The sequence below is a fragment of the Anabrus simplex genome, chromosome 4, assembly GCF_040414725.1.
Source record: "Anabrus simplex isolate iqAnaSimp1 chromosome 4, ASM4041472v1, whole genome shotgun sequence".
Lineage (NCBI taxonomy): Eukaryota > Metazoa > Arthropoda > Insecta > Orthoptera > Tettigoniidae > Anabrus > Anabrus simplex.
In genome coordinates, this window is record NC_090268.1 from 48476388 (window position 1) to 48498744 (window position 22357).

Here is a 22357-nt window from a genome sequence, read left to right on the forward strand (position 1 = left end):
AGAGTGGCCCCGCATCTTAATGCACTACAGCTTTGAACACAAGCTCTGCAGTTGGGAGTCGTGTGGGTTCGAGCCCCCCTCCCCCGTTGGCTGTCCTGGTTTCTGGCTTCTGTCACCTTTCTATGGTTTCCCATTTTCACTTCAAGACAAATGCCAGGATACTTCCTACTCATAAGCCACAGCTGATTTCTTTGACCTCCTTAATGTTTCATCTTCATTAGCTCCTTAACTGAGGTTGATACCAGGAAGGACATCTGGCCATAAAGAGTATGCCATATAAGTTCATTTCACCTCATCCACAACTCCGTATTGGGGAACGGGTCTAAGGAATAGATATAAAAGAGGAAATACTATACAAGGTAAGCATCCCCTCTATCTATTCAAACAAGAAAAAAGGTATGATCATCAATCCAGACAATGGTTTGATATAGATTTGGAGTTTTCATATTCCTCGTCTTGTTAAATACACAGCACTCTAAACAGCTGTGATATTCTGCCCAATACAAGAGCGAAATTTAGAGTGCACCGTCATTTTATATTCAGGATTGACATAATAGCAGATGTCCCGGATCACTGTAAGTACTCAGGTGTTAATATAACGAAAGATATTAATATAATTATTAAATTAACATCGTAATGGTCCACCTTTTAATACTATAAAATGCAATATTCTGAATTACATTAACTAGGGACTGGTTTCAGCCGGGGCTGGCCATCTTCAGTCTTAATGTAAAACATCTAATAACTAAACAAATGTACATGCACACAATTGAGATAAAACAAATGAAACAAATATATACAAACTGAAATTAAAAATTATGTGTAAATTTGAAAATAACTAGGTTCTAAATTCTTGCATCTTGAGTATGTTCAAGAATTTAATCATAATTTTAATGTCAATTTGTATATATTTGTTTCATTTGTTTTATGTCAGTTGTGTGCATGTACATTTGTTTAGTTATTAGATGTTTTACATTAAGGCTGAAGATGGCCAGTCCTGGCCAAAACTAGTTCCTAGTTAACGTAATTCAGAATATTGCATTTTATAGTATTGAAAGGTGGACATTTTTAACATTAATTTAATAATTATATTGTGATTACAATTCAATATGGATCAGAACCATGAAGTTTATATCCTATGATAGGAAAGATCTTCATTGGGGGAATCACATAAATGGATTGTAAATAAAGGGTACATATCTCTGCACATGATTATGAGGGTATTTAGGAATTGTAGTAAGGATGTAAAGGAGAGGGCATATAGGTCTCTGGTAAGAGCCCAAGTAGAGTATGGTTCCAGTGTATGGGACGCTCACTAGGATTACTTGATTTGAGAATGGGAAACAATCCAAAGAAAAGCAGCTCGATTTGTTCTGGGTGATTTCTGACAAAAGAGTAGGGTTACAAAAATGTTGCAAAGTTTGGGCTGGGAAGATTTGGGAGAAAGAAGATGAGCTGCTCGACTGAGTGGTATGTTCTGAGCTGTCAGTGGAGAGATTGTGTGGAATGACATTAGTAGATGAATAAGTTTGTGTCACGTTTTTAAAAGTAGGAAAGATCACAATATGAAGATAAAGTTGTAATTCAAGAGGAAGAATTGGAGCAAGTGTTTGTTTATAGGAAGGGGAGTTGGGGATTGGAATAATTTACCAAGGGAGATGTTCAATCCAAATTCTTTGTAATCATTTAAGAAAAGGCTAGGAAAGCAACAGATACGGAATCTGCCACCTGGGTGACTGCCATAACTGCAGATCAATGTTGGTTGATTCCTGTAACAATATACAGTATTTACCTTTGGCTTTCATCCACGTGATACTCGGCATAGGAAACCCACTGGCTTGACAATGGAGTGCAACTGAGTGTTGATACAGCACAGAGATATCTTGAGGCTCAATCATCCACGAGGGAGCAACTGAAATGTATTAAACATGCCTTGAGGTTCACAAAGTAAAGTTCTTAACATGTACAATTTTAAAATTACAGAGCTTACAGTACACTTCTAAGTAAAACTACTGTATATCATTATCTTCATCACTTTACTATGAACATAAGCGTTTAAGAATTCTAATTATATACTGTATATATTGAGTAATGTATATAGCTCATTCCATGTTAAGAAAACAGTACTGCTTTTATGGAACTACAAGGAGTGAACACGCCTTCTCTTAGACACCAATAATTCCTCGTGATTAAGGAATATTATAATGTACTTTATATTGTATTATGAAGAAATAAAATGGATGAGGCATATTTTTGTCTGTGAGTTATTAAAATTACTTAACGTTCTCTATTTAATAAATAGATTCTCAGGGAGGAAGCACAATGGCAGAAACAGCCATCACTTTGTTGCTTTACCTTCATTGCCCTTCTGAGTTGTTCTGGTACGGTAATGCACTGGTGTGCCGGGAGTGTCCGGACAAGTTTGGCTCGGCAGATGCAGGTCTTTTGATTTTACACTGTCAGGAATCAAACCTGGGACCCCTGTGACCAAAGGCCAGCATGCTAACCATTTAGCCACGGAGCCGGTCTCTAGTACAGTACATGTCACGCATAATCCGTTACGCTGTGAATCGCCGGCAGCTTATCACTGTTGAAGAGAAGTTGGTTGTTACTGAAGATACTGATTGTGTGCTGTACAGCGATACATCATGGCATGACTTGTACTGATACAGAAATTCACTATGCTGTTTATCTGTGCTTGGTTTTTTTAATTAGCTTTTGTTCCTTAAGTGTTTTTTATTTTTTCCACATTTTTACCACTTTTTTCCCAAGTACATTTAATTGTTACCATTCTATTCTCAGGGTGATACGATGGCATAGTAGTACCCGGATTTACCTGGGCAAATTTATTAAATGCAAATAACTGCACCCCACACCCCGAGCCTTGCCCTCGATAAAAAAAAAAAGTAATTTGCAGCTTTTTTCCTTCTTTTATTTTGAACTTAAGTACTGAGTTTCACCAATATATATGTCATGGTTTTCCCCTGATGCTGTTGAGCAGAGCCGTTTGATATGGCAAACCTGTTGTCATAAGAACAATACTGTTTTCTTAACCTGGAATGAGCTATAGAAGCATAGGAACATGAAAGGGAACATATTATAGGACAAACACAATGACAGGACAGTGTGAAAAGAGAGGGAGACAGGAGATAAGGATAAACTTGAAACACAGAAGGACAAGAACAATATACACATCTTGAAGTAGATAGAAATTCACTGCATCAACCCCAGTTCTTCTATATCAAAGGATGCTTTTGTATTGAAAGAATCAGCCAGTAATTTTACAGTATATTCACTATTGTCCAGAGGATACCCGACTGCATAGAATTAGTGCAATCTTGTGTAAACCAAAAAGTATCTGCAAGAAAAAACATACTACACAAAATTATTGGAACATCCTGGGGTGCAGCAGCAAAAATGGTTAAAACGACAGCTTAATCTCTATGTTGTGTTGCAGGTGAATATGTCAGGCCAGTGTGGTATAATTCTACTCATCACAAACAAGTAGACATCGCTCTTAATGAGTCACGTAGACTTATTACTGGATGCCTGAAACCTGCACCAAGAAATAAACTCTATTACTTGGCTGGAATTGCTTCTCCAGAGGTCAGGTGTGAGGCAGCTGCATACAGAGAAAGGCATAAGCTTACTAGTTCAAATAAACATCCATTATATGGTCATCATCCTCCTCTTTCAAGACTGTATATATATTGCTAGTTGCTTTACGTCGCACCGACACAGATAGGTCTTATGGCGACGATGGGACAGGAAAGGGTTAGGAGTGGGAAGGAAGTGGCCGTGGCCTTAATTAAGGAGACCACGGAAAACCATCTTCAGGGTTGCCGATAGTGGGGTACTTTCAAGACTAATATCCAAGAAAAGTTTCTTGAGAGCAACAGATAATATTGCTCCATAGAAATCTTCTCGATTATCTATGAGGAAGATGAGATTTGAACACCATTGGATGATGCCATCAAAAAATCTAGCTGCCGGTTTCACCGAAGAATTACCTCTGCAGAATACTTTGAATAGGCTCAGAACAGGGGTCACAAGGTCAAAAGAAAATTTGCAAAAATTGGATTACAACCACATCATCAACCTTTCGCGACCGTGGAGTTCGACAAACTACGGAGCACTTATACCAATGTAGACTATGTCCTACAAGATATAACATTGATGATATGATGTCTGCAAGCTCTGAAGCCATGGTGATTGCTAAATATTGGGCAAAAGTTGTTTAGATTGTCATCTTTGTGTCTTATCTCCTTTCTCTTAATTGTATAGGTACATTTTATTATGTACACTGATGGAAAAAGAAAACCCACCATGAAATAAGGATGATGATGATGATGATGCTTGTTGTTTTAAGGGGCCTAACATCAAAGGTCATCGGCCCCATCATGAAATAAGGAATGTAGAATATGGAAATTTTAAAAATATACTTAACTGATTAAAGGTACAAGACTACAGGTTAATATCCGCGCGAGAAAAGCCATCGTAAATATGCCATGCTGATCCATTAATAACCAGTGTAATCGCCTGACTGTTGAATGAAGGCATACAAATGTGCATGCATTGTGTCGTACAGGTGCCGGATGTCAGCTTGTGGGATGGAGTTCCATGCCTGTTGCACTTGGTCGGTCAATACAGGGACGATTAATGCCGGCTGTAGATGACGCTGGAGTTGTCCAATGATGTCCCATACGTGCTCGACTGGGGAAAGATCGGGGATCGAGCAGGCCAAGGCAACATGTCGATACTCTGTAGAGCACTTTTGGTCACAAGAGCGGCATGGGGGCATGCATTATCCTGTTGGAAAACACCCCCAGAAATGCTGTTCATGAATAGCAGCACAACAAGTCGAATCCGTACATATCTGCAATAGCGCTTGGGATCACCAGAGAGTGTTCCTGCTGTCATAGGAAATTGCTCCCTAGACCGGAACTACCGGTGTAGGTCCAGTATGTCGACGCTGAAGACAGGTGGAATGCAGGCGCTCACTTGGCCTCCTCCTAATCAACACATCGCCATCACTGGCACCAAGGCAAAACTGGCTTTCATTGGACCACAACGTACCTCCACCCCATCCTCCAATGAGCTCTCGCTTGACACCACTGAAGTCGCAGCCGGTGGTGGTTTGGGGTAAGTGGAATGCACGCCGCAGGGCGTCTGGCTCGGAGCTGTCCTTCAAGTAACCGATTTCGAACAGTTCGTTGCGTCGCTGTGGTGCCAGCTGCCGCTCTACTTGCTGCTGCAGACGCAGTCCTCTGTGCCACAGCCATACGCCGAATACGGCGGTCCTTCCTTTCGGTGGTGCCGCGGGGACGTCCGGAGCCCGGTCTTCTTGCGAGCGTACGTTTTCGTGACCACTGCTGCCGGCACGCGTGCACAGTGGAGACATTCCTGCAAAGTCGTTCTGCAATAGTGCGGAAGGAAAATCCACCTTCACGTAGTCCTATTATACAGCCTCGTTCAAACGCAGTGAGCTGTTGATACTGACTAGCCTCTTCGTTATCGTAAAGGCATTCTTGACCCACTCACAGTCACTCCGTCCAATCTCACAGGTAACTAACGCTCTCGAACAGTACAGCCCATATTTCAAACAAACCTGATGTGCAACATCATGGGGCCGCTACTAGCGCCACGCTAATGCGATTTGCGGGAAATTTGAATCAATCTTTCAGATGTATAAACACGCATACTAACGTTCTTTAATCTAGCACAACCCCTTCTTGGTGTTTGGATGTTTCTTTCCGCAAGTGTATTATTATATCTACTGTAAAATGTAATGCTTTTGACACGAGTAAATTAATACTAGTTCTTCTATATACATTTCTTTTCACCCCCCATGATTTCGTTTTTGCTTCCCAGCTCAAAATGTCAACACTTAGTGAGGGGCCATCTTGACAGATATTCAGTCGTTTTGAGGGAAGTTTAGGGTACGAAGAAAGCTAACACATTACACATTCCTTGTCCTTGTTTGCTACTAGCATGTCACAATAGGTGTATAATGTGCCTTGGTGTATTATTATTTTGGTAGGTTACCCCTCAGACAGGCAGTAAAGATCTCTCCGGCATGTATTGCAGGTACTCAACACGTCCTAATTATCTGAAAGTTTATTTCAACTACAATGCGGTCATGCGGAAATAATCCAAAGAAAAGCAGCTCGATTTGTTCTGGGTGGATCAGTGGTAGAGTGTCGGCCTCCGGATCCCAAGATAGCGGGTTCAAACCCGGCACAGGTGGTCGGATTTTTGAACGGCGGAAAAAAGTCCATTCGACACTCCATGTCGTACGATGTCGGCATGTAAAAGATCTCTAGTGACACATTTGGTGTTTACCCGACAACATTAATTAAATCTCAGCCATAGACGCCCAAGAGAGTTTCGGTTTACTCGGTCTGCCATCTGGTGGGCCTAGAGTAAAACGGAACGTCGAAATTGACGAGCAGACAGCCAGATGGCGTCAAATTGAAATGTCTGCACACGGTAGCTGAGGCCATACGATTATTATTATTATTATTATTATTATTATTATTATTATTATTATTATTATTATTATTATTATTATTATTATTGTCCGCCTCTGTGGTGTAGTGGTTAGCGTGATTAGCTGCCACCCCCGGAGGCCCGGGTTCGATTCCCGGCTCTGCCACGAAATTTGAAAAGTGGTACGAGGGCTGGAACGGGGTCCACTCAGCCTCGGGAGGTCAACTGAGTAGAGGTGGGTTCGATTCCCACCTCAGCCATCCTGGAAGTGGTTTTCCGTGGTTTCCCACTTCTCCTCCAGGCGAATGCCGGGATGGTACCTAACTTAAGGCCACGGCCGCTTCCTTCCCTCTTCCTTGTCTATCCCTTCCAATCTTCCCATCCCCCACCAAGGCCCCTGTTCAGTACAGCAGGTGAGGCCGCCTGGGCGAGGTAGTGATCATTCTCCGCAGTTGTATCGCCGATCCGATGTCTGAAGCTCCAGGACACTGCCCTTGAGGCGGTAAAGGTGGGATCCCTCGCTAAGTCCGAGGGAAAAACCGAACCTGGAGGGTAAACAGATGATGATGATGATGATGATGATTATTATTATTATTTTCCGACAAAAAAGTAGTGTTACAAAAATATTGCAAAGTTTGGGCTGGGAAGACTTGGGAGATATGAGACGAGCTGCTCGACTAAGTGGTATGTTCCGAGCTGTCAGTGGAGAGATGGCGATTAGTAGACGAATATGTTTGAGTGGTGTCTTTAAAAGTAGGAAAGATCACACTAAGAAGATAAAGTTGGAATTCAAGGGGAAAACTGGGGCAAATCTTTTATAGGAAGGGGAGTTTTTTTGCTAGGGGCTTTACGTCGCACCGACACAGATAGGTCTTATGGCGACGATGGGATAGGAAAGGCCTAGGAGTTGGAAGGAAGCGGCCGTGGCCTTAATTAAGGTACAGCCCCAGCCTTTGCCTAGTGTGAAAATGGGAAACCACGGAAAACCATCTTCAGGGCTGCCGATAGTGGGATTCGAACCTACTATCTCCCGGAAGGGGAGTTAGGGATTGGAATAACTTACTAAGAGAGACGTTCAACACATCTCCTCATTCTTCACAATTATTTAAGTAAATGCTAGGAAAACAACAACAACAACAACAACTATATGCCACCTGGGCGACTGCCCTAAATGCAGATCAGTAGTGATTGATGATGAAAGTTAAATATTCACCCAGAGCACTTCAATTTGCTGTTTTTCGTCTTCAGTCATGATTCTGTTAACTTTCACTTCAGTTTAATAAAGCATAGAAGAATACTAACATTTTATTTTTGTGATTTTCTGATACTGGTCGGTTATGTTTTATAGATGATGACTACTAAAACCACAGTTGTAATCGAGCTAGCGAAGCGAGAGGTTGTATTGTGCAGTGAGTGCTGAGTGAGAAGTATGAATATTGCTTTAGAGCAATATCGCGCGGCCATAGGTCGATGGCACGGGCGAGTGAAGTGTGTGTGTACGCCAAGTGATAAGGTGCATTTACGAAAATCTGGGCTTGAGGGAACTATGATGGTAGCAGCAGTGGTGGCAATTCTTCTGATAATAGGAGGCATAGAAATGAACCCTGGACCAACGGGTTCATTGAGCTGGGAGGACATAGATAAGATTAGGAAAATAGTCAGAGATGCTTGCCAGTTTGAGCAAACGAGGGAGTTAATTCGCGAGCTGAGAAATGACATGACAGAAATGAAAGACTGTATAAAAGAAGAGAGAAGAATTATGACAGAAAAGGTGGTGAAAAACTCTAGGGAAATAGAATTATTGAAGTCGAATATGAAGGAGATTGAAGGAGAAACTGATAAATTAAAGTGGCAACTGAAAATGACTATCCAGGACGCAAAGAGGAAAAATATTTTCATATACGGCATTCCAGAGAAGGAAAAGGAGGATTCGAATGATCTAACGAATAAAGTGTTGGATATTATAAATAACCATATCAAGATAAATTGTAAAGAAGAAGATATTGATGAAATATATAGGCTGGGGAGAGTCAAAGGGAAAAGACCTATTAAGGTTAAGTTGATTTCTGCTTTGAAGGCGAACAAAATTATCTTCAATGGGAAGAACTTGAAAGGAGAAAGGATTTGGGTAAGAAGAGATATGGATAAAGAGACAATCATAGAACAGAGAGTCTTGCGATTTCACCTAGTAAAAGCTAGGAACTGTGGACTAAAAGCATACATAAGAGGCAAACGTCTTATAGTAGGTGACAGTAACTGGTCGCGGATCTGGTCAATTGCACAGCTACGAGAAATGGATAGACAGTTGAGTTCATCACACCAGGAAGTGCAACGGCCTGTAGAGGAAGGAATGTGTCAGTCAGCTGCCTGCACAGTGGCTGATAACGTACAATCTGATGACAACAGCGATCTGCATACTCTACAGAGGAACAGAAGACGGCAGAGGGACGAACACCTAGTGGAGGAGGATGGACAAACAGCTGACTGTCGAGTCGACACGAATCCAGGAAGTAGCGGCACACCTGATGACAGAACCAAGACTCTGGCTGGGAAAGACCTTCCAGCGGAGTTAAATAACAGTGGGAGGAACGACGAGGCGAGCCGGATGTCAACAGCGGCGCCGCGTGGAGGAGCTGAGGATACTTCCAGGCGTAGGTCAGTGAGTCTAAAAGACTTTTTTCAGAAGAAGGGGATGGGTTCAGGTAGTAGATTAAAACTCACAGAAGAACTATCTGAGAAGGACGTTATTTGCTCTCCGGAGGGAAGTATAATGGAAGTGGAAAGATCTAGAATAACTAGAAGTAAGTCAGGGAGTTTAGAACATAGAAGTAAAAAATAACTAGAGTTAAAGGTATCATGTGTTAACATTGAAGGAGTATGGAGCAAAATAGGTAACGAAGACTTTAAAGAGCTACTGGAAGAAATGGCCATCCTTGGGCTTGTAGAAACTTGGGATGATTACAAGAAAGACTTAAAGATAGAAGGGTGTATCGTATGGAGTCAATATGGATCAAGGAGGTCCAATAGAGGAAGGATATCGGGCGGAATTTCAGTGGTTATCAAAAACAACTTAAAAGATAGAATACAGCGGTTAGAATCTGAGTTTAAGGAATTAATCTGGATAAGAATATTAGATAGGGTTAATTGGAGGAATGAAATATGTATAGCTTTTATATATAATCCACCTTTGAGCTCTCCATTTGCGCAGAATGATTTTTTTGAGAATTTAGCGACAGAAATTAGACGAATGAGAAGTACGTATGATCAGGCAAGCATTATTATTATGGGCGATCTTAACGCGAGGATAGGGGACAAGAAACCAGTTTATAGTCAACTTGAGGACGGGGTATTACTAGTTAATAGAAATAGTCAGGATAAAGAATGTAACAGAAATGGAGAAAAACTACTAGAGTTATGCGCGGTAGAGGAGCTTTATATATTGAATGGGTGGTGGTTTGGAGATGAGAGTGGAAAACTAACCTATATAGTAGAAAATGGGGGTAGTACAATTGACCTAGTTGTATGCTGTAGGGATAGTTTGCAAACTATCAAAGAGATAAGCATTAAGGATTGGGCAGAGGCAAATCATATGCCAGTAACTATAAAATTAATTATTCAAGAGATAGGAGCGCAAGAGATCGTTTACGATAGCGTACAGGAGAGGAAAATAGCTAGGTATCGTTGGAGAGAAGAATTAGGAAATGAATTCAGAGAGTACTTCAATGGAGAAAATTTTGAGATTTGGAAAATAGGTATTGTAAAATTGATAGAAGAGAATAGAGTGGAGGAATCCCTAACCAGGATAAAAAATTTAATAGGAATGGCAGGAAAAGGTATGAGGCAAAATCCAAGTAAAACGCAGATAAGAGGTGGATGGTATAATACAGAATGTGTAAAGAAAAAGTCACAAGTTATGAAGGCACTTAGGATATACAGGGTGGATGGTGGTCAAGTAGCTAGAAACGAATTTTGTAAAAAAAAGGAAAGAATACAGAGAATTGTTAAGAAAGACGAAGTTGGAATGGCAACAAAAGTTGGCTGCAGATATAAATAAAAAGTGCAAGGACAATGACAGTAGGAAAGTATGGGATAAAATAAATCAAATAACCAAAAAGAAGTCGGGCTCTGGGGGGACCAATATAAGTTATAGTACATGGGGGCCAGTATTTCGAGAAATTATTGAATAAAGAAGACACATGGAGAGCTCAGCATGAGGGGATTACTGTTTCGAGGGGTTTGAGTGTCACTCTGCCTGAATTAGATGAGGCTATTTCGACTCATGAAATAAGGAATCTGTTACAACGAGCCAAAAAGGGAAAATCAGGAGCAATTTCAGGTATCACATATGAATTTTGGTAAGAGGTGGGAGAACGAAGCGGCATGTTGGAAATTTTGACAAAGATATTCAATAAAATATTCGAGAAAGGGATATTTCCAAAAGCTTGGAAAGAGGGGATTATATGCCCTATATACAAAAATAAAGGGGATAGATTAAATCCAGGAAACTATAGGGGAATTACCTTATTAGATACATTGGGGAAAGTATATACGGGTATACTAGCAAATAGACTAAGGAACTGGGCAGAGAGACATTCAATCCTCTCGAAATTTCAAAGTGGCTACAGAAGAGGGAGAACAACACCAGATAATGTTTTTATTGTGAGAACTCTTATTGACAAATATGTAAAGAAAAAACGTGGAAAGCTCTATATTACATCAATAGATTTAGAAAAAGCATTCGATACTGTGAACAGGGGGGCAGTCGTTACTAGATTGAGACAAGTAGGAGTGTCATGTAAAATGATAAGGGCTATAGAAAAGATATATGCTGAAGTAAAGTGTACTGTGAGAGTCAAAGAAGGAGTAGTAGTAGGAGATATTATTTCTAAAATGGGTTTGAAACAGGGATGTAAATTGTCACCGATTTTATTTTTATTGTTCATTAACGATATACTAGAATTTGAAGTTGAGGAAAGATTAGCACTGCCGTGTTTAGAAAATCAGGATATTCCTGGTCTTGTCTTTGCTGACGACATACTCCTGTTCACACTAACGCCAGTTGCAATGCAAAAAAGTATTGATGGTATCGAGAAGTACTGTAAAGAGTGGAATATGAAAATTAACGCACAGAAAACTAGAGTAATGGTGTGCAAAAAAGGGAACAAATTAGCAAAAAAGGAAAAATGGTATCTTGAAGGAGTAAATCTGGAAGTAGTTAATAAGTTAGAATATTTAGGAATTATCATATCAGGAAATGGAAATTGGTCTGAACACGTCAAGAGAGCAAAACTGATTGGTACAGCATCCCTAGCTAGTATAAGAATATTAGATAACAGGATGCCTAATATTGATTTTAGGGTACAAAGAAATGTATACAGCGCTGTGATTAAATCTAAAATGATATACGGTTCAGAAGTATGGGGCACAGAAAAGGAAATAGTAATGCTCGATTCAGTCACTAGTAGATTTATTAAAATAATTACAGGCTTACCAATATGTACAGCGAATAGTGGAGCAAGATTAATGTGTACTGACATTAATATAAAAGTGGATATAATTAAGAGATTAATAAAATATTGGTTTAGGTTAAAAAGGGGAGGAGGGGGAGAAATTCTAGATATAGCTTACCGACACCAAATGAGGTATCAGGATGGGTACTGGGCGGGCAACTTAAAGAAAATACTAGAAGGAATTGGGATGGGGAACTATTGGGACAACGATTTAGAAGAAAGAAAAGTCTGTGGGAGAGTGGCACAGAGGGTAGCAGATATAGAAATACAAAGGCTAAGAGCTGAGGGTAATAATAGGAGAACTCTGGAGGAATTCATGAATATATATCCAGGTATGAAAATAATACATGATAAATTAACTAAAAGAGAATACAGGGGAATGATATGGTGGTTGATGGGAGTTTATAAAAATAAGGCATTTACAGAAGTCGCAAATACATGTTTATTGTGTGAAAAGGAGTTAGGAAATGCACATTTCTTGAGACAGTGTGAAAGTACAAGAGCATTACGGGTTAAATACTTGGAAGCGGAAGAGATAAAAAAAAATGGAAAGAGAATCTGAGTACTATACTCTTGTCAAATTAATAAACAGGGAATGGAGAAGGCCAGGGAAACTATCAAAATTATTCACAATTATAAAAAGCTTGTGGGAGAAAAAAATGAAATTAGTGCATGAGGGAAGGGGCACATGCTGCTAAAAAAAAAATATGATGAAACAGCGTAATCAGCACGAGTACACATGGTTAAAAGGATATTATGGGACACTTAAGCTACACATACAGGAATGCATGCTAGTATTTCAGGATGAACCAAGTCTCGGCTCTCCTACTTCGGACGACCGAAGTTGGAAGAGGGAGACTCCAAATCGACCAGTTACACGTACAATGAATAAGAAGTTTAAAATTGATTATAGTCAGTAGAAGAAAACATACGGAGAGTAGTTATCTCTGAAGTATCATCTCTGTATGGGTTAATAATAACGAAGTTTTGTAATCATGTATGTACATAAAACAACTTTGATTCACAGATATGGAACATTATATTAACTCACTAATAACTAAGGGCGACAATAATTATAAGTTTAGTATTATTTTCGTTTTTCATATCTGTTCAGTTTTGTTCCCTTGTTCCTTAGGTACTGTTGTTTGTCTGCCTGTTTTATTTTCTTTGGTTTTGTTAGTTAGTTTGTTTTGGCTACCTTCTAATGAGATTGTTGGTTGTTTGTCTGCCCGTTTTATTTTATTTTATTTTGGTTTTATTTTAGTTTGGTTTTGTTAGTTTATTTGTTTTTGGCTGATGACGTACAGTGGAGTTGGAAGAGGCGGGGATAGGCCTGACCTATCTCAAGCTAAAGTGTTGATTCGGTACGTCTGCACATGTAAAGTAGAGTAAAGTAGTGAATAGTGTTAGGTTAGAGGAAGTAAGTTGTCAATGAGACAGTGAAAGATGAGCCGAGTTATGGAATCCGTCTCGGCAGTGAAATATAGGTGTGATGGCCTACATGTAGAGCTAGGCAATCCGCTCACATGTGGGTTGTTACAGGAAGGAGTGGTGAGGAAATAACATTGACAGCTTAAAGGGTCTATGAGGTATCGGTTTCCGAACCTCATGAGACATGTCTAGTCGTGACATCCCAGGGAAGGGTGGTAGCAGTTCCTCACCAGGGGTGATGTCGCGGCCAGACAGATTTAGGATAGATTTAGTATATATTCATGTAGTAAAGTAGTTAGTTTAGTTAGATGGTGTGTTGCATGTGGAGCTGGCGATCCGCCCATGTGCAAGATGCTACAAAGTAGATTTAGAAGTAGTTAAGTAGTATATTCATGTAGTAAAGTAGTTAGTTTAGTTAGGTGGTGTGCTGCATGTGGAGCTGGCGATCCGCCCATGTGCAGGATGCTACAAAGTAGATTTAGAAGTAGTTAAGTAGTAAGTAGTTAGTGTCTAGCTATAAATAGTCTGTGAGTGTTTATTTTATTGGAACATTGTAACTGGGCGAAAGCCTGTTATGTTCAGTTCAATAAATTCATTCATTCATACTAAAACCAGAGGGGCTGTACGGTTCAGAATGCATATTAAATAAAAAAGGGGAACTTAAAGAAATTGAGAAGAAGGAAAGAAAAATTCTGAGGAAAATTCTTGGACCTCAGAAAACGACGGATGATACGTGGAGGAAAAGGAGAAATGAGGACACAATGCGAAAACGAAGACGGAAATTTTACGGACATCTCGTCAGAATGAATGACAACCGCCTGACTAAAAGCATATTTAAATATATAATTGGATTGAGGAGAACAACGAAATGGGTGGAGGAGGTTAAGAAGGACGCAGAAGAAATTAAAATAACACCAGAATTGATCCTCAACAGAAAGAAGTTCAGATCTCGAGTAGATAACCACAAATTTTATGAAGAGCAGCGGAAGAACAGGCCCAAATTTGTAATATCTGAGGAGCAGAGAAAAATAAGGAGTGAACGAATGAAGAAGTTCTGGAAAGAGAAAAGAAGAAGACTGGCCAGAAAGCATTAAGTTTCACGCGGTCTACTGTTGGCCAAATTCGGAAGCAAGAAGAAGAAGAAGAAGAAGAAGAAGAAGAAGAAGAAGAAGAAGAAGAAGAAGAAGAAGACTGCAGGGTCTCTCATATAAACGCAGACCGTCCAGTGGCGTTTTTACTCTCCGAGACTTGAGGAGCAATACGGGAGGCGCGCGCATGGTGCGTGTAAGTGTTCGATCTAGCAGTCGCCAGTCTGAATGTCAGCTGTTAACATTTCGAGACAGTGATTTTTGTATGTAAAAGTTAAAAGTACCAGTCGGCTTGACGGGAACGTGATGCACTTGTTCAGGAATTTCCTTGTGAAGCGCCACCGTCATGAGCACAGATTCACGTAATTGTAAATAAATAAATTATAAACTAGCAGTTTCCCGCTGGCTCCGCCCGCAGTGTACAAAGTATGGTGTTGTTCGTTACTATCCTCACGGATGTATTTGCAAAGTTTCGAGTTAATGAAATAAAGCACATGATCTACTGTGGTGATAGAATGTAATATTATGTCAGCAAAACAGTTGAAAATACATCACACAAAGAAATTGAATTAAACGTTCCTTGGAACAACGCTACGTGCCGAACTGTTAAAAAGTCCTTCAAAGATCTTCGTCATGGAGACAAATATACTCATAATTTTTCTCAGAATCTACCAATTTAATATATAAGTAATAATAATAACAACGTAAACGTTTACACCTTTTCAATACTAAAATATATTCACAAAATTATAAATTACACGGTACTAGTTTCGACCCATCTAGGGGTCATCATCAGCCGTATTGAAGCAAAGATCACTTTTGGCGAAATCCTTGCTTCAATACGGCTGATGATGACCCCTAGATGGGTCGAAACTAGTACCGTGTAATTTATAATTTTGTGAATATATTTTAGTATTGAAAAGGTGGAAACGTTTACGTTGTTATTATTATTACTTATATATTATTCTCAGTTCAATACGGACCAAAAACATGAAATTCATAACCATTAATCTAGCAATTTAAGTAATTATTGCCTCAAAAGGAAGAGATTGATACACTGAGTGTTTTTAGACCAAAACAAACTGCGTACCTCAATTAGAACGAAAGATATGATTGCCTCAGTGAGAAAAAATGTTGAAGAAATGAGACTTCAAATTGAATGTGCACTCATAACTTTCCTCAGAATCAACCAATTTGAATCGTTAAGAGCTGAAATAAAAGAACTTGATCCACTGAGTGCTCTTAGGCCAAAACGAACTCCGTACCTGAATTAGAACCAAAGATATGATTGCTTCAAAGATATAAACAATTAAAAAATCAAATAATTTGAGGAAGACGGAAGTTAAGTGATTTATAGTACCCGATGACAAATCTGTGCATGAATAGCTTTCAGTTAAAAAAAGAATGAAGGAAATCGACCGGATAGAATGGCCGGACTGACTGACTTAAGTTTTCATAATTTTTTAAAATATATAGATGAATATGAAACTACTGGCTCAGTGCTCGAAAATAAAATATGCGCGCACACGAACAGTTTTAACATTGTCTAAAAACTGCTGTTCCAGCCACAAGAGTGAGGTATTGTGAGTGGTATCTTACATCATCGAACGATCGATTATTCAACCCACAGCTCATGTTGTTTTCGGATGAGGCCTGGTTTCATCTTAATGGTCGTGTGAACAGTCGTAACTCTCGCTATTCGTGTACAGAAAATACTAACGGTGTTTATGAAGTTCTTTATTATGAGAGGGAGATTGGTGTTTGGTGTGCTGTTAGTGCAAGATGAATGATTGGGCCTATTTTTTTTGAAACGACATAAAATGCAGTGTGTAATTTTTATTTGTGGGGTAAACTGGAAGAAGTGTATCGAACAAATCCTCACTCATTGGAAGGACTGAAAGATAATGTTACGAGTTAAATCAGAGACATTACAATGGCAGAACTCACTCGCGTCCGTCAGAACGTTGTTACCAGATACAATGCCTCTATAACCCAGGAAGGACGACACTTCCACTTATAAGGTAAGATTTCATATAAGATTGTATACCCGTTTAAAGCGGGGCGGCTGCGCGCGACTAAGTTGGGCTGAGGCAGCTGCTGTAGCGCAGGGTACAAACACCGTGCGCTCGGTCTGGGTTTATATGATAAACTCTATATTTTACTTTAAAAGAAGCAACAAGAAGCGATCTTGTTCATTGCTTGTAGACTAATTTGCTGTGTTGTATTAACTAAGGTTGTTTCTAGGATACATTCTGAAGCAAACATCACAAGAGATCTTACCTCTTACAATGAGCTTGGTCGTGTAGTTGGCTACAGCTGCCGCGTTGCTGGCGATGCACGTGTAATGTCCCGAATGTCGTGCAGCTAAGTTGCTGAAAAGTAAGTTGCTCACAAAATCATGTTGCTGCTCGTGGACATCTGATTCCTGTGGCAGAGGACCTCCATCCTTCCGCCAGGTGATGGTGATGGGCAGGTCACCTGATATGATACTGCACGATACTTGAGCCCGCATGCCTTCCTGAAGGTTGTTGGGGAACTGGAATGGAGCAATCTGTGGAGGTTCTGAAATATGGGGGAAGAACATATACATTAGAAAAATTTGTAAAGAACCTTACACAAATACAGTATATTAGATTTACATATATGGACTATTTTATGCAGGTCGATATGGTCACAGTTCTATAAAGGGCGATCAAACAGTTTCCATTCGACGACTGTGCAGTCCTGAATCGGGATGCCAATCAGACAAAATCGGCGTGAGCACTGAGGTACTTATCCCGCCGACGCACCAGGTTGAAGATCCCCGTGTGGTAAAACACCGTATCCTGCTGCGTGAAGAAGTCCATAACAGCCTGCTGCACATCCTCATCCAACAGGAGGCGTGGACCTGGATAATATGTTGCACGCTACCGAAGCTAGCGCACGAATGGTTATGCACCGGTCCGCCCTAATCGCCCCATCCACCGCCCGCTTGTTGTTGTCCGTAATGGATGAGGCTGGCCTCCCAGATTGACCGGCGTCTTGTGTCGAAACGCGACCCGCAAGGAACTTGGTGTACCATTCCACAACGGCGGTCATGCTGCCCCATACATATAGTTCATATAGTTTTCCTTCGGCAGCCAAGAACGGAATAACAGCACATTGGTCCTGTTTGGACGCATTTGGAAATAATGTCACCATAGTTTACGTGCCCTCATTTAACGCACGCACCTCGGCACAACACAACTGTCACACTAACCCTTTTGCCTACATGTCCGTGCTTATATAACCGCATCGTAGTCGTGCTAAGTTGCATGTTTGGAGCAGCAACTCCCTCAAACGGAAACTTTTTGAACACACCCCATATATTTTGTAAACTTAATCCATGAGGTTGTACTATCGTCTACAAGCCAGCTTTACGTGAAGGTTGATACTGTGTTCATAGCCATAGAACCTCCAATTTTTCATGAATCCGAATCTCAAGGCCTTGTACTTCTATTTTTCGTGATTTTCCACCTTCTCAACAGTCAAACCAAACCAAACCCCACGACACCTAACGCCCTTGCAGATTACGAGGGATCGTGTGGTCAGCACGTTGCATCCTCTCGGCCGTTATTCTGGGCTTTCGAGACCGGGGCCGCCATCTCACCATCAGATAGCTCCTCAATTCTAATCACGTAGGCTGAGTGGACCTCGAACCAGCCCTCAGGTCGAGAGAAAAATCGCTGACCTGGCCGGGAATCGAACCCGGGGCCTCCGGGCGAGAGGCAGGCACGCTACCCCTACACCACGGGGCTGGCTTCTCAACAGTCAGCTCTACCTTAATTAAGGCTAAGGACACAGCTCTCCCAAACCTAGGATTTTCCCATCCTTGCTTCACCGAAAACCTTCGACATGTTAAAAAGAACATGGTACAATAGCCGTGATGGGCCTTGCCCTACCAAGCAACCACTGGTCAGCGCGGCGAATCCTCTCTGCCGTTATTATTCGCTTTCTAGACCAGTTCGACGAGTTAGTGTGACGTTGAAACAGTAGTAGGCAAAGAAAGGAAGAACAGAAAATGGTAACCTGGAATAAATAAATAAATAAATAAATAAATAAATAAATAAAGAAAGAAAGAAAGAAAAGGAAAATATGTTGGAATGAAATATGTGAAGAAGCTTTAGCAGAGAGGGCTAAAACATGGAAAAAATGGAAATGCTCAAAGAAAATTGAAGATTTTGATCAGTTTAAACAACAAAGGAAGGAAACAGCAAGGATAATCAGAAGTACTAAACGAGCCTTTCAAAAGGAGAAACTTATAGAAATGGACAAAACTTTATAAAAAATAACACCCGTGACTTTTATCAGACTTTTAAGAATGAATTAAAGGGGTACCAAACTACAAATGTTAGTTTCAAGGATGAAAACGGCAGAATTGGACTAAGCAATACTGAAAATTGTGAGATATTAGCAAGATATTTTGATCAACTTTTGAACTGTCCTGAACCAAGTCATAAATTAGAATTTCAAGATACTGATGAAAATTTGGAAGAAGACATACCACCAACTATAAAAGAAATTGAAGAAGTAATTAAAACCCTCAAAAACAACAAAGCTAGCGGAGAAGATTCTATTACAGCAGAACTTTTGAAGTGGTCCTTGCCAAATATAGCAAATGAGCTACAATTACTCTTTGAATAAATCTTGAAAACTGAAAAAATTCCTGAGGAATGGAAAGTAGCCTTGATACATCCACTCCACAAAAAAGGTAATAAACAGGACGTTAATAACTACAGAGGAATATCTTTATTAGCAGTGGCATATAAAATATTTTCCAAGATTTTATTAAACAGAGTAGCAACAACACTAGACAATCATTTAGGTGAATATCAAGGTGGTTTCAGGAAAGGAAGATTATGCTCAGAACAAATATTTAATCTTAAGTCAATAATTCGCCACAGGTTACTTAATTCAAAGGACATTGTAGTCATGTTTGTAGATTTCAAAAAGGCTTTTGATTCTGTTGACAGAGAAACTATATATAAAATAATTTGAGAATTTGGCATAAAGTCTAAACTGGCAAATCTAATCCGTGAAACACTTACAGACACAGTCTCTAAAGTGAAATTTCTGGGAGAGATATCACAGCCTTTCAAAATAAAAACTGGTGTACGACAAGGCGACGGACTATCCCCAATTCTTTTTAATTGTGTCCTAGAGAAAATAGTGAGAATTTGGAACGAAAAACTTATTGAACTCAACATTTCACCGATAAGGTTAGGAAGAGGAAACAAAAGGATTGAAATAAATTGTCTTGCATTTGCAGATGACTTTGCATAACTTTCTGAAAAAGTGACATCTGCTGTAACCCAAGTAAATGTCTTGGAAAGAATCGCCAGCAGAACTGGCTTAAGAATTTCTGCAGAAAAAACAAAATTTTTAACAAATATTTGGGATGCACCAAAATTTCTGAAAACAGATATTGGCCAAATAGAGAGGGTAAAAAAATTCAAATATCTAGGGGAAATAATCCAAGAAAATGGTTTAGAAAAATCTGCAGTGGAGGAGAGGGTACATAAAATGGAGAGAGCTTATGGTGTCACCAAAGATATCTACAATAAAAGATGCCTATCCAAAAATGCAAAAATAAGGCATTACAACACAGTAGTGAAGCCAGAATGCCTATATGCAAGTGAGTGTCTGGCATTAAACTATAATTTAGATAAACTAGAAATACTAGAAAGGCGAATCATGAGGAAAATATTAGGCCCACAAAACACAGCAGAAGGTTGGAAATTACGAAGTAATGCTGAAATATATAAAAAAATAGAAAATATATCAGATGTAATGAGGAAAAGGAGACTTATGTTTTTTGGACATTTATATGGAATGCAAGATAGTAGATTAACCAGTAAGATTTTCAGATATTTGTGGAGTAAGAAATCAACGACAAGCTGGGTCAATGAAGTAAGAAAGGATTTAGAAAAAAACAATATAACAACAGAAGAAATAAATAACAGAGAAGGCTTTCGGGAAAAAGTATTGAAAATAGAAGGATTCCAAGGTAGGAAAGTAAAAAAGATTGGTTCAAAGTGGTCTGAAGACAGAAAGAAGAAACATAGTGAACAGATGAAAGCGTACTGGAAGAAAAGGAAAGAACAAAGAAGAAGGAATTGAAATTGACACGTGGTCCTCTGGTGGCCCATTCGAAAGAATAATAAAGAAAGAAAGAAAGGAAGATTATACGTAAGCAAGTCAACTAAGTATCTGCAGTTTTGCTCTAACTGTCTTTAGGTTGGCTCTATGGCGTTGTGTGCTCACCAGCCGCTAGATGGCACCGTTGTCTACGTCTGTGGTAGGTTTCAGCGTTTATCAGATGAGTACAGCTTGCACTGTTGCGACGTAAAGATGGCTGCACCACTCTCTGTTTTCTGTGGTCTGAGGGTGTACCGGGAGCGGAAATTCATAGAAGACTTTCAGCACAATACGGGGACAATGTTTTGCCAGAGCGAAGTGTTTACCAGTGGATTGAACAGTTCAAAAGTGGTCGCATGGGCGTGAAGGATGAGGAAAGATCTGGGCGTCCAACTGCAGCCGTAACTGATGCCAATATTGAACAAATGAGTGATATGATCCTGAATAACAAACGAGTGACTGTTGATGACGTGGCAATCCATATGCAGATTAGCCATGGTTCTGCATATGAAATCATGCATAACAGAGTTAACTTTCATAAAGTCTGTTCGAGATGGGTTCTAAAACAACTCAATGAAGAGCAGAAGAGCAATCTTGTGAGAATCTGTCAGCACCTACCGGACCGTCATGCTAACGGAGTTGAAACGTTTCTGAAATGGACCATCACTGGAGCTGAAACATGGATTCACCACTTCGAACCAGAGAGCGAACGTCAGAGCATGGAATGGAAGCATCCGCTGTGGAAAAACATTGTCCCCGTATTGTGTTGAGTCTTCTATGAATTTCCGCTCCTGGTACACCCTCAGCAAAAAACAAAAAACAGAGAGTGGCTGTACTGATCTGATAACGCCGAAACCTACCACAGACGATGATGATGTTGGCTTGTTGTTTAAAGGGGCCTAACATCTAGATCATCGGCCCCTAATGGTACGAAATGAGACGAAATGGAATGACAAATTAAAAGCCCATAATTCTCCACTGACCGGAATTCAAAACGTGGGGACGAAGAATGAATGAATGCATGGATATGAATTTAAAACAATCAGTGGATCCAAACCGCAATGCCTCACATTCACAAAAACTGACGTAAAACAATAGTATTACTGACCAAGGGACTGCTTCTATAGCACAATACTGAATCGAAGATGCTTGTAGTCTACAGGGGTCCAAATCCAAGTCATCGGCCTCTCATAGTGGTAGTTACCGTTAGGAAAGTAGAACCATGGTATTTGTCATGTTGCGGTACTAATCAAAAGTAGCGTAGACTCACGGTATTCCACGCATTATGGTGCTACTCACAGGTAATGAAATTCGCACATGTAACACAGACTATGGTCTTTCGCACATTGCGCCGCCATTTACAGGCAACGCAAACCTATGGTGTTCATCACATAAGTGTACTAACCACAGGGACTCGTACTATGCCGTGATGTTCCTCATATTGTGGGTACTAATCATAAGCAAGCTAGAACCATGGTGTCGCTCATATAGTGGTGCTAATCACAGGTACTGTAAAAGCCGACAGCGCACTCTGTTTTTACTAATCACAAACCTATTTTGTACCTAACATAGTGGGCAAGTAAAAGCGACCCATGGTGTTCCCCGCGTGGTGGTATTAATTACAAGTACTCTCATGGTTCTAATTCGATCATCCCTTGGTCCGCCCCTTTAAGTCGCCTCTTA

The 22357-nt window shown here is 40.1% G+C and overlaps 1 protein-coding gene across 1 annotated transcript in view; it reads right to left on the minus strand.

The window, feature by feature from the left end:
• The window catches only part of LOC136872151 (cell adhesion molecule Dscam1), a 476843-nt gene that overhangs the window by 168223 nt on the left and 286263 nt on the right, over positions 1-22357 (minus strand). Inside the window, exons 9-10 of the mRNA XM_067145993.2 lie at positions 16799-17080; positions 1793-1912 (exon numbers count right to left, since the gene is read on the minus strand). Coding sequence (XP_067002094.2) covers positions 1793-1912; positions 16799-17080 — 402 coding nt within the window. The remainder of the gene's footprint in view (positions 1-1792; positions 1913-16798; positions 17081-22357) is intronic.